The sequence below is a fragment of the Coenobita brevimanus genome, chromosome 39 (genome assembly GCF_032717465.1).
Source record: "Coenobita brevimanus isolate Jiangsu-jjx chromosome 39, ASM3271746v2, whole genome shotgun sequence".
Lineage (NCBI taxonomy): Eukaryota > Metazoa > Arthropoda > Malacostraca > Decapoda > Coenobitidae > Coenobita > Coenobita brevimanus.
Genome location: NC_136992.1, coordinates 14,862,856 through 14,881,037, shown reverse-complemented (window position 1 = coordinate 14,881,037; position 18,182 = coordinate 14,862,856). Strand labels below are relative to the sequence as shown.

The 18,182-nt window shown below is 42.2% G+C and overlaps 1 protein-coding gene across 3 annotated transcripts in view; it reads left to right on the top strand.

The window, feature by feature from the left end:
• The window catches only part of rump (heterogeneous nuclear ribonucleoprotein rumpelstiltskin), a 155,540-nt gene that overhangs the window by 23,801 nt on the left and 113,557 nt on the right, over positions 1 to 18,182 (top strand). For all 3 annotated transcript variants that reach the window (XR_013896845.1, XM_080270153.1, XM_080270152.1), the window contains exons 3-4: positions 14,204 to 14,304; positions 16,364 to 16,518. Coding sequence is in view for 2 of the 3 variants with exons in the window: in XM_080270153.1 (XP_080126279.1) it covers positions 14,204 to 14,304; positions 16,364 to 16,518 (256 nt within the window). In the remaining variant the exon portion in view is untranslated. The remainder of the gene's footprint in view (positions 1 to 14,203; positions 14,305 to 16,363; positions 16,519 to 18,182) is intronic.

Genomic DNA, 18,182 nt, shown 5'->3' with positions numbered 1-18,182 from the left:
CTAAACTTCACTTCTGCATCTATTCTTCCAACCACAGCAACATGTGACCATAAGTATTTAAAGCACTCTACCTCCTCAAGCAACTCACCATTCGAAACTATATTCATCCCCCAGCCATCTACCAACCTCATACACTTCATCACTTTACTCTTATTCTCATTTACTTTCAATTTCCTCCTGTCACACACTCTTCCAAACTCCTCTGCCAACTGTCTCAATCTCTGCTCTGAATCAGCCATTCAGTATCATCTGCAAACAGCAGCTGCTTCAGATTCCACCCTCCACCATCAACATTCACCAGACTCAGACCTCCACCTAAAACTCTTGCATTCACCTCCCTTACAACACCATCCATATAAATATTAAACAACCAAGGTGACATCACACATCCCTGTCGCAGCCCCACTCTCATGGGAAACCAATCACTCATAGCATTTCCCACTCTTACACACGCTCTACTATTTACATAAAAACTTTTCACCCCTTTTAGTAACCTACCATCAAGTCCATACAATCTTAAAACAGTCCACAAAGCCTCCCTATCAATTCTATTGTACGCTTTCTCTAAATCTATGAATGCCCCAAACACATCCTTGCCTTTCGCTAAATACTTTTCACACGCTTGTCTCACAGCGAACACCTGATCCACGCATCCCCTCCCTCTCCTAAAACCACGCTGCTCATCACCAATCACTCCCTCTGTACCCTCTCTAACTCTCATAATTAACACTCTACCATACACCTTACCTACAACACTCAACAGACTTATACCCCCAAAACTAGTACATTCATACTTATCACCCTTGCCTTTATACAGTGGGACCACACAAGCACTTGCCCAGTCAGTTGGCATCATACATTTCACAAAGCACACATTCAGCAATCTTACTAACCAGTCAACAATAGTTACCCCACCACCCTTCAGGCATTCCACAGCACACCCATCCATGCCTGCAGCTTTCCCTGTTTTCATCTCCTTTACTGCCTTCTCCACTTCCTCCTTCGTGATCAAAGAATCATTCAACTCTCCCAACACATTTATTCCTTGCACCCTTCCATCCGCCACAATCTCAGCCACCCTTTCTTCCTCTGCATTTAACAATCTTTCAAGATACTCTGCCCATCTCTTCCTTACTGCATCCATCTCATTTAACATCCTTCCATCCTCTGCTTTTACTCGCTCTTCCTTCCCAGACTCCCCCTTTCGCACCCTTTTAACCTCTTTCCAAAATATTTTCTTATTCTGTTGAAAATTTTCAGTCAGCCGCCTACCCCACCTCTCATCTGCCGCCACTTTAGCATCACGCACAGCCCTTCTTGCCCTATTCCTCTTTTCCTTATACCTCTCATATGACACTTCATCCTTCCTCTGCAGCCACACTTCATATGAACATCTCTTCTCAGCCACAGCCATATTTACTTCCTCGCACCATCATTCACTTCCTATTCTTACATCACCACCCACATGTCTCGCACCACACACCTCTTCTGCATGCCCCACCACAGCACTTTTAAACAACTGCCATTCCTCCTTCACACTGCCATTTTCTTGATCTTTCACTGCACTCCACTCATCTTTCAATTTCTCCTGATACTGTATCATTTCCTCTCTTTTATCCAACTCACTTTCAAAACCTGCCTGCCACACCTAACCCTCCTAGCTATCACCCATCTCTTACCTTCTCTTAACTTTCCCTCCTCCAGGTAGTGGTCAGACATACCTCCACCCTCCACTCTCAGAACTCTCACATCCAACAATCTTTCTATCACATTCCTAGACACAACCACATAGTCCATCAATGCTTTATCCACAACCATTCCACCCTCCTGTCTCACACATGTATACTTATAAGTATCTTTCTTCTCGAACAGCGTATTTCCAGTCACCATCTCTCGCTCAACACACATCCCAATCATTCGTTCCCCATTTTCATTTCTTCCAGGCACACCATGCATGCCAGCTACACCTTCAACTGCTACATTTCCCACTCTAGCATCCAGATCTCCCATCATTACCACATTCACATTCGCACCAAAACTCTGCAGACACTTATCAACATTATTCTAGAAAGACTTCCTCTTTTCTTCATCCCTTTCACTACCAGGCCCATATGTACTCACAAACACCCACAACTCACGTTCAAATTTCGCTTTCATCGACATATTAGAATACAGTAACCTCTCAACTAACGCGTTTAAAAAAATACGTTTTCGTTTTAACACAAACAGATATTTAACCCCTTAACCGCGGGGTGTCACTTTCGTGACGCTTGGGAGCAAGGGATCATACCGCGGGGAGTCACTTTTGTGATTCTGTGTTATTTTGAATTCACCCGGGCTTTCAAGTGGTGGCTTGTATCATCTATCAGTACTGCCAATGTCCAACACTAGTCAGCACTCGTAATCTCATCTGTACTCCCATCCTTTGTTGACAATTTAGCCATTTCTCCCCGTTCTTGACTCCCCTCCCTACCCCTCCTCCATAACCCTATCCTCTCGCCTGCCCGGCCATGCTACGCTAAGTAAATCTTCCCTGGAATTTTTCACTGATTTCATCCATTGAAATAAGCCCTATGCCCTATTCTTATACCAAATAATATATACAAGAAAGAAATAAGGTACGTGAGAGTGCCATACACCTGGAATTGGCTAATTATCACCTGACAACACCTCACGTGCACTCGTTCGCTAATTTTCGATGTTTATTTCCCCTTGAAATATGTCGTATAATCTATTTTCGTAATAAATATACACATAAGGAGGGAAGGGAGAAGCCTAAGTGATATTTACATTCACTAATTTATAATTTATTATGTATTGTCTAGATTTCTTGCCAATCATTTCACTGCTATATATTAGCTGCTGTCAAGAGGCTAATGTTGACAGTAATGCATTTCCCTAGGTAGGCCACCACCCCGGCCCACCCTTATCAGTTCACTCTCATCTTCCAATGTGAAGGTATGTCTGTTTGCTCTTGCTAACTTCAGGCACTTTTCACCCCCATGCAAAGGGCCCTGTGACCTTTACCCCCTACTAAACCTCTTGTGGAAAGAGGTTAAGGGCTGACAATTGATAAAAGAGTGACTATGATCATTCTGTTGAGTAAAACAGTGCAAGTGGAATTGTAAATAATGTGTAAACAGCAAGTGAAAGTAATGAATGCAAATATACGTGAACAGTGGAAAATAGTTTTATAAGTTACTTCAAGTGACAGTGCATAACACAGTGTAAATAAAATAGAAATGTAAATAACGTAAATAAAATAGAGAACGTAAATAGAAATGTAAATGAGTAGTACAGTATTATAAGAATACGAGTATATACCCTAGGAGTAATGAAAGTGAAAGTTTCACTCTAGCATGTCTGAATACTATGAGTTATGAGAGTGAAGGTGAAAGTGACATTCACTCTCAGTGCTAGTATACAGGACGAGAAAGTGAATGCTACGTATTTTACTGAAAGAAATTGAATCCCTACAGTGACAATAAACTAATACTACTGAAGGAAACTTATGGATAAAGACTGTAGATATATATAAGTGTTATATAGTAATAGAAATATGAAGTGTGGGGGGTTTTATGAATAATAAATGACAGAATACCAGCAGCTAACTAGCGCAAGTGGGAAGGTCATACGCTCTCGCAATTTTCAATTGCTTTCACAGTGGTTTTTATTTGAAGTATGGATCCCAAACTACTTGATAATCATAGAGTAGTGTTTATAGTGTTAATATCTGGCTGTGGTAATCATATTACGGGTTGTCGGGAAGTGTAAAGTGGAGACTTCGTTACCCAACTTCAGAGGTCTCCGCAAGTCCTACGGTAATCGACAAAGGGTCAACAAACATCCCAGGAGAAAGCTGAAGGTATGTGCCATATGCATATGTAATTTTAATATTCTAAGACTAATAACTGATTTTTGGCAAATATTTTTTGAGAGTCTGTTGGAGCCCGAATAACCCCGCGGGAGACGCAAAACATTGGGAAACATGGCCGCGGTGTAAGGGTTAAGGAGATATGTTTAACTAACAAGGGTTTCTCGATTTAATGCGACTTTACACGTACGTGATGGTTTCAAATTAGCCGTGCGTGCCTTGGACAGTCCCGAGCTGATAGACCAAATTTGGCAGTTTATGCTTTTTTTTTTTCTTTTTTTTTTTTTTTTTTTGAAAATGAAGTTTGGCCCCATTCTGAGCAATTTGGCTCATTTTCGGACAAAATTTGGCCAGAAAAGTGATGGCAGATCTAAATCGTTACAAGTTGAAGCTGCAGAACAGAAAGAAGAAAACCACTCAGACCAAGATAGAGCAGTTCTTTATGAAGAAGACAAAAACTTTAGGGTGTTCTCTTCATCACCAGTAGCATGGGAGTCAGAGGAAGAGGAAGAGGAAGGACAGCAGAGCGAGGAGGTACAACAAATTTAGGGTGGGGAGCGGCGGGAGGTGGGGGAGCAGGGTGAGGAGGAACAGCAGCAGACAACAAGTGATGCATAGATGAAGTGAGGCTGTGTGTTGTTATTGTTTGTGACCTACTTACTGTAATGAAAATGTTGCTTATACTGTAGTGTTTTTATGACCTACTAATGCATTAATAATGTTGAGGAACTTTCACAATGCTGTGAATGAAGCAGAATTGAAAGAAAATCCACGTAAAAAAAGAATACAGCATGTATTTGGGGAGAAGTAAACAATGCTTCGGCCCAACTAGGGCTCAAATGTTGTTTATTTCTCCCCAGATATACAGTTTTTGTTTTTTACGTGGATTTTCTTTCAAATTAATATTGTTGCTTTTAAGTTTAGAGTAGCATAACTCCCCAAATGGGTAGACTTTCCCAGAGTCCAGGAACATAACCCCCAATATTACCATTGTTTCTTATGGGAAAATTATGTTTATATAACACTTTTTTAACTAACACGACCTCTCCAGGAACCTAACCCTCGCATTATTTGAGAGGTTACTGTACAGTAATTTATTGTACTATTATGTGTATTATTGTGAGTATACACCCACCTTTAGTTCAGTGAGAAATAATTATATTGAGGCTTTAGTGGACTTCAGTAGAATGACTCCTCTGTGTAGAATTTTATTCTATCTATCTATCTATTGGCAGACGCCACAATCCCGTAAGGGGTGGCCACTTGACCTTGAGTTACCCGTTTCACGGGGAGGGGCACTAACCCTCCACCAACCCACTTGCTGACATGTAGGGAGCACGTATGGTTTGGTTATATGGTTACCACCCAGCGTTGTAAATGGTTTCTTGACTTACAGGAAACCATTTGGCTTGTCACTCAATGTAAAGCCACCTGTAAAGGAAAGAAAAGCAATAAGAAGTGACAGGAAAGATGGGAGAAATAGGAAGAGAGGAGGGTAGGCACAGAAAAAGAATGATACGGGCTAAGGAAGACTCAGGCAGCACTACATCAAGTGAGTGAATGATGGTCGCCACCACCTACCACAATTTTTTTTATTTTTTTATTCCAAATACGATATTTATTTGTCTTCTAAATGATATACTAAAATCTAATAAACCCCTCTGTGGCTGTAGGTCTGGAATTTTACGTGCAGCCCTGGCCAATGCTGGGGCCATTTTCTGAAGTTTCGAAAATTGGTTTTCTTGCCATATTGAAGAGGAAGTCCAAACGCACCTAACAGTGCAAATCCCAGCTTCATAGACCCATTCTCTGGCTTGCAGTGGAGCGTGGATTTTTTTTTTTTTTTTTAATGCTAGGAAGAAGGAACCTTCCAAGAGAAAGACAAAATACAAGGGAGAGCCAAATTCAAACTCTGATCATTTCGAGATGCCCTGACACACTGCGTTTGAAAGACTGGAGATCACAGCTAGCAGGAAATACAGGCAGAGGGAGACAGTTCCAGACTTGACCTGTTGCATAAATGAAGGACTGGGAGTAATGCTTATCTCTTGCATTTGAGAGTTAGACAGGAAAGGGATGAGAGATTGCTGCTAGACAGGTGCTACGCACCCATCGTAGAGGTGGAAGGATGCAAGCAGACAGTTCAGAGGAGCAGTGACCACTGAAGTAACGATAGAAAATAGATAAAGATCCAACTGTGTGGCAAAGAGACAGAGGTTAAACGGAGCCAGTAAGAGGAGGAGAGGTAATTAGACAGAAAGCCATTGACTCTGCCCTATTGAGAAGAGCTGTATGTGGGGAGCCTCCCCACACATGAGAGTCGCACTCTACCCTGGCGGACAAAACCCGTGTATAAAGTCAACAACTGTGCAGGGGTAAGGAAGGAACGGAGTCAGCCTAGCATACCTAATCTCTTGGAAGCAGATTTACAAGAGATAAAATATGATCTTTCCAAGACAAGTCCTGAGTGAATGAAACCCCAAGCATGTTCAAGGATGCAGGATTAAGCCGGATATTATTAAACATTAGTGGGTATTCCAGTGGAAGATTTTGTCAGGTTGATAGGTGTAAGAACTAAGTCTTTGATGCATTGAAAACAACAAGATTATTTTTACCCCAGTCAGAGACATGGGCCAAGTCAGACATTAGGTATGCCACAGCCTCATCCCTTGTTTGTTGAAGTAACTGCTGAGATGGACGTTGCGGGAACCGAATGGAAAGGTGAAGAGTGGAGTCATCAGCGTATGAGTGGATAGGGTTAGATGTACAGCTTAGAAGGTCATTGATGAATAAAAGGAAGAGAGTTGATGATAGGACAGAACCCTGAGGAACACCACTGTTGATAGATCTAGGAGAAGAATGATGGCCATCTATGACAGCAGCTGTTGAATGACCAGAAAGGAAGCTATAGATGAAGGCACAAATAGAAAGATAGAAACCTTAAGAGGGCAGTTGGAAATTAACGATTTATGCCAGACTCGATCGAAAGCCTTTGAGATGTCAAGTGCAATGGCAAAGCTTTCGCCAAAGTCCCGAAAGGAGGATGACCAGGAGTCTGAAAGGTAGGTGAGAAGGTCACCAGTGGAGCGTCCTTGACGGAACCCTATATTGATGATCAGAAAGAAGGTTGTGATAGGAAAGATGCTTTAAAATTTTCCTATTAAGAATTGACTTGAAAACTTTAGAGATACAGGATGTTAAAGCAATTGGACGATAGTTAGAGGGTTGGGAATGGTCACGCTTCTTTGGGACTGGTTGAATGAGAGCAAACTTCCAGCAAGAAGGAAAGGTACAAGTTGATAGACAAAAGCGAAAGAGTTTGCCTAGGCAGGATGTAAGCACAGAAGTACAGTTCTTGAGGACAACAGGAGGGACTGCATCAGTCCCATATGCCTTGTTAGTATTGAGGCCTGTGATGGCAGAAAATATATCAGCTGAAGAAATTTCAATGTCAGCCATGAGGAAGTCTGAGGGGGGGAAGTGATGGAGGAACAGCACTGGAATCATCTAAGGTGGAATTGGAGGAGAAAGTTTCAGAAAAGAGATCTGCTTTATCAGTAGAAGAAATAGCTACAGAACCATCAGAGTAGAAAAGTGGAGGGAAGGATGATGAGGTAAAGTTGTTAGATTTTTGGTAACGTGCCAGAAGGAGTTGGAAGAATTCAAGTTGGACAGTTGAGAGCATTTAGTTTGGATGAAATTATTTTTAGCAGAACGAAGAACAGACTTAGCACGATTCTGGGCAGAAACATAAAAAAGATGTGATTCAGGGGTGGGTTGGCTCTGGTACCTTTTATAGGCCCTCTCCTTGTTGTGGACAGCATTAGAACAAGCACGATTAAACCAAGTCTTTCTTGCATTAGTCAAAGGATATGAGAAAGGTATGTATGCTTTCATGCCCAAGAGAATATCCTCTGTAATGCAATAGGCACACTCAGATGGCTCCCGCCCATGGAAGCAATAATCATTCCAGGGAAAATCAAAGAAGTACTGCCTGAGGGCCTCCCAGTCTGTAGCTCCAAAGTGCCATATTCGACGTTTCTCTGGAGGGTCCACATGCCGTACCGGAGTGATAGGACAGGTTAAGGTAATAAGGTTGTGATCGGAGGAGCCCAGCGGAGAGAAAAGATTAACAGTGTATGCATAAGGATTAGTTGTAAGGAGCTAGCAAATCCAAATCCTCTTAACACATTAAGGGTCAGCTGTTTAGGTTTCATAGACACTATTTCTGCCTCTCTCTCTCTTGCTTTAATGCCACTAATTCTTCATTGCTTAGTTCTTCATTCTCTTTGTCAAAGAGAGTATATTTTCATTCCTATTTGTTTGTTTGTTTGTTAGCAGGATTATTAAAAAACTGAGTGAGAGATATAGACCAAATTTGGTGGATAGATAGCCCATGTCCCAGGGAATAGTCGATTAACTTTTGGGACAGATCCAGATCGTATTACAAATTCTTGATTCGGAAAACGTTTTTTGTGAAACCTTAAAAGAGTAAAGAGAAAACCTAACCCATTATGAAGAGTGGTTTGGAAATTAAATTGCCCTGTTGGAGAGATGCGCTCCACTTAGTACCCCTCTAGTTATGTGATGCAAGCAGCTACTCCACATCTTCATCCATATTTTCAAAGCCAGCTTGCTGAGGCAACTCCATTCTTTCCTTCATTAACTCAGATGCTTGAGGAAATCCTTTGAACCCATATGCACACTCAGGCTCAATTTTTTTTTTTTACACAGACTTCATTGTAGAGGGGCTGACTTCTTCCCAGGCATTTTGGATGTTGTCTTGACATTTTTTAATATTGAAGTCCCTTTTGTAATGCTGTACACAAAGTTTATCATTATTGTCTGTTTTAGGAATCAGCTTTAAAAGCAGCAATTACTCCCTGGTCCATGTGTTGAATCAGTGAAGTAGTGTTAGGAGTCAGAAACTTAACTTCTGTATTATCACATCTCTGTTTACAGCTTTACGGGTGTCTTGGTGCATTATCCGCAAACAATAATACTTTGCTTCTCAAGTTATTTTCTTCACAGTACTGTTTGGCAAACTTTGAGAAGTAGCATTTCACATTGAATTTGAACATACAGCTGGTCAGCCTGGCTTTTGACATGGGTTTCTCATATGTGTACTTCGTATGGCAGGTAACAGGCAACTGGTTCTTTGGTATGCCTTCAAGTGCTCATATGTGTACTTCGTGTAATGGCAGATAACAGGCAGCTGGTTCTTTGGTATGCCTTCAAGTGCTCTTGGATTTATCTATCTATCTATTGCCAGACTCTCAATCCCGTTCGGGGTGGCCACAAACAAATCGCCCCCACATCGCCCTGTCCCCCACCATTTCACTGCCCTGCTCCCAATGCACACCCCCCTCTCTCATATACTTCTCCACCCCATCCCTCCATCTTGTCCTTGGCCTCCCCCTCCCTCTCCCCCCCTCCACCTCACTCACATACACTCTCTTCGTCAGTCTTTTACCCTTCATCCTCTCCACATGGCCAAACCACCTCAGTGTATTGTGGTAAATCAACATTAGCTTTAATCATAGAAATTACCAATATGCCGGGAATCGAACCCGGAACTCTCAGGTGAGAGCCAGGCAGCATACCACTACACCACGACCAGGTAAAAGTTAACTCACGTTGTCACAATCTTGTAACCAACGTCCCTCCGCCCCCACTGTGGGCATCAAGAGGATGAGTTAACCCCCTGGCACTCGGGCAAGTAGATGCTTTTAATCTATCCCAAACACTTACGGCAAGTCAGAATGAAGAGAGAACCTGTATTTTTTTCCACAGGAAAAATCATCAGAGAAATTACCAATATGCCGGGAATCGAACCCGGAACTCTCAGGTGAGAGCCAGGCAGCATACCACTACACCACGACCAGGTAAAAGTTAACTCACGTTGTCACAATCTTGTAACCAACGTCCCTCCGCCCCCACTGTGGGCATCAAGAGGATGAGTTAACCCCCTGGCACTCGGGCAAGTAGATGCTTTTAATCTATCCCAAACACTTACGGCAAGTCAGAATGAAGAGAGAACCTGTATTTTTTTCACAGGAAAAATCATCATAGAAATTACCAATATGCCGGGAATCGAACCCGGAACTCTCAGGTGAGAGCCAGGCAGCATACCACTACACCACGACCAGGTAAAAGTTAACTCACGTTGTCACAATCTTGTAACCAACGTCCCTCCGCCCCCACTGTGGGCATCAAGAGGATGAGTTAACCCCCTGGCACTCGGGCAAGTAGATGCTTTTAATCTATCCCAAACACTTACGGCAAGTCAGAAACTCATCCTCTTGATGCCCACAGTGGGGGCGGAGGGACGTTGGTTACAAGATTGTGACAACGTGAGTTAACTTTTACCTGGTCGTGGTGTAGTGGTATGCTGCCTGGCTCTCACCTGAGAGTTCCGGGTTCGATTCCCGGCATATTGGTAATTTCTATGATGATTTTTCCTGTGAAAAAATACAGGTTCTCTCTTCATTCTGACTTGCCGTAAGTGTTTGGGATAGATTAAAAGCATCTACTTGCCCGAGTGCCAGGGGGTTAACTCATCCTCTTGATGCCCACAGTGGGGGCAGAGGGACGTTGGTTACAAGATTGTGACAACGTGAGTTAACTTTTACCTGGTCGTGGTGTAGTGGTATGCTGCCTGGCTCTCACCTGAGAGTTCCGGGTTCGATTCCCGGCATATTGGTAATTTCTATGATGATTTTTCCTGTGAAAAAAATACAGGTTCTCTCTTCATTAGCTTTAATATTATGTCACCGTCAGCATTCCATCTCAAATGACATGCCAGTCTTTTGCCGCATCAAAACCTGGTGCTGACTGTTATTCTTATAGAATGTAGTTTCTGGAGGAAGTTAGCAGGGGGGTGAAAGATAAAAATGGTAGATTACTAGTGGAGAAGAGAGAAAAAGTGAGCAGATGGAGAGAACACTTTAAGGAATTGTTGAACGTAGAGGATGGAAGTAATGCGAGTATAAGTGGCTGGGGAATGGCTGGGAGAAGGAGGGAGGTGAGAAGACAGGAAGAAATCAGTAGGATAGAAGTTGTGGAAGCAATGAAGAAAGTTAAATCTGGGAAAGCCCCAGGAATTGATGGAGTGTGTGGTGAAATGCTGAAGCATGGGGGAGAGATAGTAGTAGAATGGATGTGGAAGATTTGCAGGTTGGCCTGGGAGGAAGGTAGAGTCCCGGAGGATTGGAAGTCAGGTATAATTATTCCCTTGTACAAAGGAAAAGGGGAAAAAGAAGTGTGTGGTAATCATAGGGGCATTTGTCTTCTTAGTATAATAGGAAAAGTGTATGGTAGAATACTTACAGACAGAGTTAGAGAAAGAACAGAGAAATTAGTTGGAGAAGAACAGGGAGGCTTTAGGAAGGGAAGAGGTTGTGTAGATCAGATATTCATTCTTAGATCTTTAGTGGAAAAGTTTCTAGAGAAGGGAAAGAAGTTGTATGCAGCTTTCATGGATTTGGAGAAAGGATATGACAGGGTAGATAGACAAGGATTGTGGAAAGTGTTAAGAATATATGGAGTAGATGGGAAGTTGTTGAATACTGTGAAGAGTATGTACGATGGTACGAAGGCTGCAGTGCATGTGGATGTTGAACTAAGTGAATTTTTCTCTTTGAAAGTTGGTTTGAAACAGGGATGTGTCATGTCTCCATGGTTGTTCAATCTGTACATGGATGGGGTAATAAAAGAGGTACTGTACAAGGTAGGGTAGTGGATGTTGGAGTGGCCCTGGTGAGAGAGGATAGTGTTTGGAAACTCCCTGTACTGTTGTTTGCAGATGATACTGTGTTGTTGAGTGAAGACGAAGGGGAGCTGCAAGGCTTGGTGGATGAGTTTGAGAGTGTGTGTAAGAAACGGAATCTAAAGGTGAATGTAGGGAAGAGTAAAGTGATGATCTTTGAGAGAGGTGAAGTTAGTGAATGTACAGCGAGGTTGGATGGTGAGGAATTGGAAAATGTGAGTACATTTAAGTACTTGGGTAGTGTGATGAGTAAGGATGGAGGTTTGGAGGGTGAAGTGCTTGAAAGGGTACAGCAGGGAAGAAAGGTTGCTGGTTCTTTGAAAGCAGTGATAAGAAACAGGGAAGTGAGCATGGAAGTGAAAAAGTTACTACATGACAGTATTGTGATACCAACTCTAACGTACGGAAGTGAAGCTTGGACATTGTTGGAAGGACACAAGTCAAGAGTGAGAGCAGTGGAAATGAGTTATTTAAGAGGAGCCTGTGGAGTCACGTGGAGAGACAGGCTGACGAATGAGGATATAAAGGAGCGTTGTGGTGTTGATGTGGATGTGATAGGAAACATTATGAGGAACACACAGAGGTGGTTTGGCCATGTGGAGAGGATGGAGGGTGAAAGACTGACAAAGAGAGTGTATGTGAGTGAAGTGGAGGGGGGAAGAGGGAGGGAGAGGCCGAGGATGAGATGGAGGGATGGGGTATAGAGGTATATGAGAGAGGGGGGTGTGAGTTGGGAGCAGGGCAGTGAAATGGCGGGGGACAGGGCGACTTGGAGGCGATTTGTTTGTGGCCACCCCAAACGGGATTGAGGCATCTGGCAATAGATAGATAGTTTCTGGAGGGCATATGTTTCCTACACAACCCAGTTTTGTCTTTAATAAAAACTTACTTTGCACTGTAACCACCATTCTTAACCCCTACATGCAGGGGGTTTTCCGATGTTGCATGCTCCTCCCTACAGGGGATTTCGTGATTTTGGAAAAAATACCCTTTCTTCAAACCCTAATATCTGCCAGACTGTAACAGCTAGAGAAAATATTAAAGATACATAAGACTCACTTTCCTCTTTCAAATGAAAGTATCCCCACATCTCCAGGTGATCCCATCAATGAGTAAGGATAAGTTAAAGTTCAAAGGGTGGTGGAAAGATGCTTGTGGCTATACATGTCAACCGGTGTTGCTCCACACCCAAAATCATAACGGCTGTACACGTCAAGTGACACGTTGGGGTTAATTATCTCGCTTAACTGTACAGAGGATGCATTTGTAGCTACTGCATTTGCACTTACTGCCTCACCCATCGCCTTTTTAATAACGTAATGAGTTAAACCAGCCACAGTTGGTATTGAAGGATTCGGTAGCCTAAGATGCCGTCTTGGAAGGTTGTTATTTTTCACACACATCCTTTCACAGTGACAGAGCTTATCTCGGATCACCGTTAAGCACAGCAGCATATGATGCTGAATGCAGTCTATTGTTCACAAAGCAAGAAAGTTCTCCGTGTCTTCCACAACATCGCCCTGACTTCAAGATAATTTTGTTGCATTCATAGGAGTCACTGATTTCCCATTTTCCTTTAGCCTTGGGACATTCTTTAAAATAGTTCTTATTGTAGAGTGTAGACACATTGAGACCCAGAGCACTGCTGTTTTCTGATGGCCTCTGACCACTCCCATTCCTCTTAATAATGTTTGTTTTAATGGCAAGATACACTTGTTTTCTCTTCTTTGGAGTCTGGGCTGGTATAGATGGAGAACTGGCAGGTGTCTTGCTAGTCATTTGAAAGATAAACTATAACAGTAAAGAGTGCCAACAAAGCTATGTACAGTATGGTACCACACATGACACTACACAGAGATCACTTGGATATGGCATGAGATGATAGGCACTGGTGTTAAGTGCCTCTTAATAAAGGTTTATCTTACCCATTCAGGTCTCCTGGTCATGATCGTGGCTTTATCGTTACGGGTCTCCTGGCCATGATCGTGGCTTGCCAATTAGAGCACGTCTCAATAATGTGGCAGGAAGCTGTTGAATGTTAGCAGTATTTCTCTTGTTATTTACTAATTTCTTATGTAGTGGACAATATATTTCACAAGTTGTAACACAGATTTATGAATTGAGGTTAGTAGGAGTGTTTTTGTCATCTTGTATACAGAAATTCATTTTTTTATGTCACCATTCACCGCTTGCTATGCAATTTTTCATTGTTATTATGGTTCCTTTATGGTAAGTAGAGCCCTAATATTAGACTGATGCATATTAGTTCTATATGTATGAATATTATATTTCTTTTCAAAATTTACAAACCTTGATTTTTTGGCCAAAAATGTGACTTTTCAGAGTGGACGTACTGGATGGACCTATTTTCTACCCAAAAGGGTTAATTATGGAAAATTAGGGTAGTGCAGAGTTACATGAATGATAGTAAATGTACTAATGATGATAATATGGTTCATGATTCCTGATTTTGAAGTATTCGTACTGCCTGACTTCATACATCTGTGTCCTATGCATGTGTTGGTGTAGAATTGTTTGTTGTATAAGTACTTTTCTTGCAGGGGAAGTGGGAGGAGAGGCTCTGAGGACACTCGCATCTATGTCTCCAATATTCCGTATGAATACAAATGGCAAGATCTTAAGGACCTATTTCGCAAAGAAGGTCAGTTTTGTTCTGCCATGCATAATAATATACAGTGTGGTCTCTGAGGCATAGATCTTTACTATTCAAAGCAGGGAGTTGTCTTGTACTTTAGGGGTCATATGTAAGGATCCTAATCAGGTTGCACAATTCACAACACTATAACATTTGTCACAGGTTGTTTTATATTTTTTCACTTGAATAATCACTAATTTGACTGAAGTGTTCTGTAGCTATAAGACATGAAGATAAAAGTACAAATAAGCAGTCTGACACCCATTTTAATAAGTTGGAAAAGGGACAGAGGATGGCTGCAAGGATGATACCAAATTTATGGGAGCAGCTGAAGTTACCAGTCCAGAATAAGAGAAGGGAGAGGAGATTTGATTTTGTTGTTTAGAGTTAGACAGCTGGAAAATGTGAATAGAGAATATCATTTTTATGAAAGATGATAGAAGGAAGGCCTCAACAGAAATTAAGGAAGAACAGATATCTGAATGTGACCTGAGGGGATTAGGTTTATGATTGAAGAGATGAAAGGAAGGATGGACCTGGAGTGCATTTATGTTGTGGTGAGGAGGGGTCGACTGTGGTGGTTTGGGCACATGGAGAGTATGGAGGATGACCATTGGGTGTGGAAAGTCCATCCATCCGTCCATTACCAGACTTTCCAATCCCGTTAAAAATCGCCTCCATGTCGCCCTGTCCCCCGCAGTTTCGCTGCCCTGTTCCCAGTTTACACCCACCTCTCCCGTATACCTCTCCACTCCATCCCTTCATCTCATCCTTGGTGGTAGGTGGGGGCGTCCATCATCCACCCACTTAGTGTAGTGTTACTCTGTTTTTAGGGGACCTCTACATTGAGTGGCAGGCCAAATGATTTCCTGTAAACCAGGAAAGCATTGACAGCGCTGAGTGGTAACCTTATAACCAACCAACACGTGTTCCCAACATGACAGTAAGTGGGTTGGTGGAGGGTTAGTGCCCCTCCCTGGAAAACAACTATCAGTAACTAAAAATACAAACAAGGTGTGGAAAGTGGGAAGTATTAACGCCGGGGATACGGTTGCAAGAGACGACCAAAAAAGACACGGGACGAGGTCATAAAATGTGACCTCAGGGACATGGGACTGAATAGGGAGGCTGCCAGAGATCAAGCAGTGTGGAGAGCCGCAGTTTGGTGACCAATGCTGACTCATGCGAGCATGTTGGAGCCTTTATAAACAATACAAAACGATGCAATACAAATAATTTCCTGGATAGAAAAATAGGTATTTTGAACAGGGAGAAGGTGATGTGAGCAAAGAACATCCACATGTTCAGAAGTAGACTTTATATAAAAGTAGGTGATGGGACAGGACAAGATGAACCAAGCACAGGGTCTTTATACTAGAATTAGGTAAATACAGCTTTTGATCATCATCATAATCATCATTATCTAATCCTGTGTTGCCCCATGAGGAGCGTAGAAGCCCAGGGCTAGGTAAGTTGGCCCTGACATTTAAGATGAGAGTGACCAGCCTCACTTGTCCCTGAGTGGCATTATGTGGGCAATAAACCTCAACCATCCCTTGGATATAAACCTGCACTGGCTCAATCCGTTTGGAACGCCTTAGTTACCCACTAAACTACCAAGTGCCATGATTTGGTAATATGGTTACCACCCAGGGTAGTAAATGGTTCCCTGGTGTACTGGAAACCATTTGGCATGTCACTCAGTGTAGAGTCACCCGTAGACAGAAGGAAGAGGAAAGAATGAAGGAGAGAAAGACAGAAGAGGAAGAGAGGAAAGAAAGAAGAGAAGAAAGGGCAGTCACCCAAGAGTAGCACTATATCAAGTGAATGGATGGTGAGTGCCCCCACCTACCACTAATATAGCTCTTACATAGGAGAATTTATAAATACAGTACAGCCTCAAATATAAACGCAGTATATCAGCATTTTCGCATAATGTTGGGATTAAAATTTAAAGTGCTGTACTGTGCAGTTTAGTTTAGATTAATGAAGTATTGACAACCATGCCATTGTTGATAGTGGTAATGTTAAGGGAGATGAGTGAAGGTAGGTATTGTCCTTTCAGTTGGCGATGTTTCGTACGTGGAAATGTTCAATGATGAGAACAACCGACCCAGAGGTTGTGCAGTCATAGAGTTCGAGTCCACTGACCTGGTGTCGAAAGCTGTCAAACTAATGCACCGCTATGAACTCAAGGGACGCAAGCTGGTCGTCAAGGAGGTAAGTACATTAGGTAATCTACGTACAGTACAATCCCAGTTAACCGGGAGGCTCGGGGAATTTACCTTCCCGGTTACAGATTTTTCTCATATTTCTGATATTCAAATCAAGTCTGTACAAAGGCTATAATTCTCACAGCAGTAAATACAATTCAGGTACTCAACACTCACATCAAGGGCCACACTAAGAGATTCCACCTGAAAAATTGCCTCGTAAACACAGAGCATGGTCGTAACGCACGTGTATGCAATACCTAGCAGTACTGCAAAATGCACAACTCTATTCTGTTAACTACTGAATTATTCAGTGTATGTACTGTACTCATAGAAATGGAAAAATAAATAAAATCTTGAACATTTATTGGTGAACTGATGTTATGTTAAGACTGCACTATAGAATTATCATGACACCTGTGCCCCCACGTGAGCTTTGTTTACGGTACCGGCCCCAGCTGACCGCCACCATTCCACCCCTCACCCACCAGTCAGCTGTTTTGCACCATTCTGTTAACTACCGAAGTATTCGTTGTATGTACTGTACTTATGAAAATGAAAAAATAAAGAAATAAAATCTCGAACATTTATTGGTGAACTGATGTTAAGACTGCACTGTAGAATTATCACGACACCTGTGCCCCCACGTGAGCATTGTTTATGGTCCTGGCCTCGACTGTATTTCTTCCCCACCTGACCCCCACCATTCCACTCCTCACCCATCAATCAGCTGTTTTGCACAAAATAAAATAAATGATGTACAAAGTGCAGCATATTATTTTTTTTTCCTCCAACAAAGTAAGCATTCATTCCTATTAACTTTTTTTTCCCCCCCCCAACTGCCTGTGCACATGCATTCTAAGATGAATTAATGTGATGCAAGTTAGAGTCGGTCGGTTAGGAAGAAAAACACATCGGCGTTTGCTGTTTGGTGATTTGCTTTCCCGAGGTGTCTGGTTTACGAATTCCATGCCTGTCTTTGAGACGATTTAACTGTCCAGTACTGAAATCACACGACTTCTATATTCATTTACTGTGAAACTCTCTTGCTTTTTCTTGTATAAGAGGACCAGAAATGCGTGCTCCCTTAGATCTTCCTAAGCAAAACCACACACGATGAAGAGTATGCCTTTTTTCAATGGACTTACTTGTTTCGTTTTTCATGAAAAATTAATTGAGCTTGGATGCTTGGGTCTTGATATCATAAATCATTGAATTTCCTACTTTATATTCAGTCATCAGTGTTTTATAATGTTCGCCTTTTTCAAGTCTGTTGCATATGTCCAGCTTCTGTTTCAAGATAAGCATGACGTGCTTACGTTTAGTTTGCTCTTTAGGCAGTTTGGAGTGTAGAAATACCGTCTATAAGATCAACACAACAGCAAGAGAGCCTGTTTACTGTCTGGTGGTAAAAAGCAGACTGGTGATTTGTGGAGGGTGTGGAGGATGACTGAATTCAAGTAGGGGAAACAGGAGGAGAGAAGGGGTGGTTAAGAGGATTTACTAAGGATTTTCATTAGCCGGAAATGGCTTCATCTCGCTTTGTCCGACTTCACCCAGCCTCACGTAATACAATAAAACGGCTGTTTGGCAGTCCATTCAAATTGGCATACAGTTATAACTTACTGACACATTCACCAGCCTTTGAATTTTCTTCTTCTTCTGAGTATT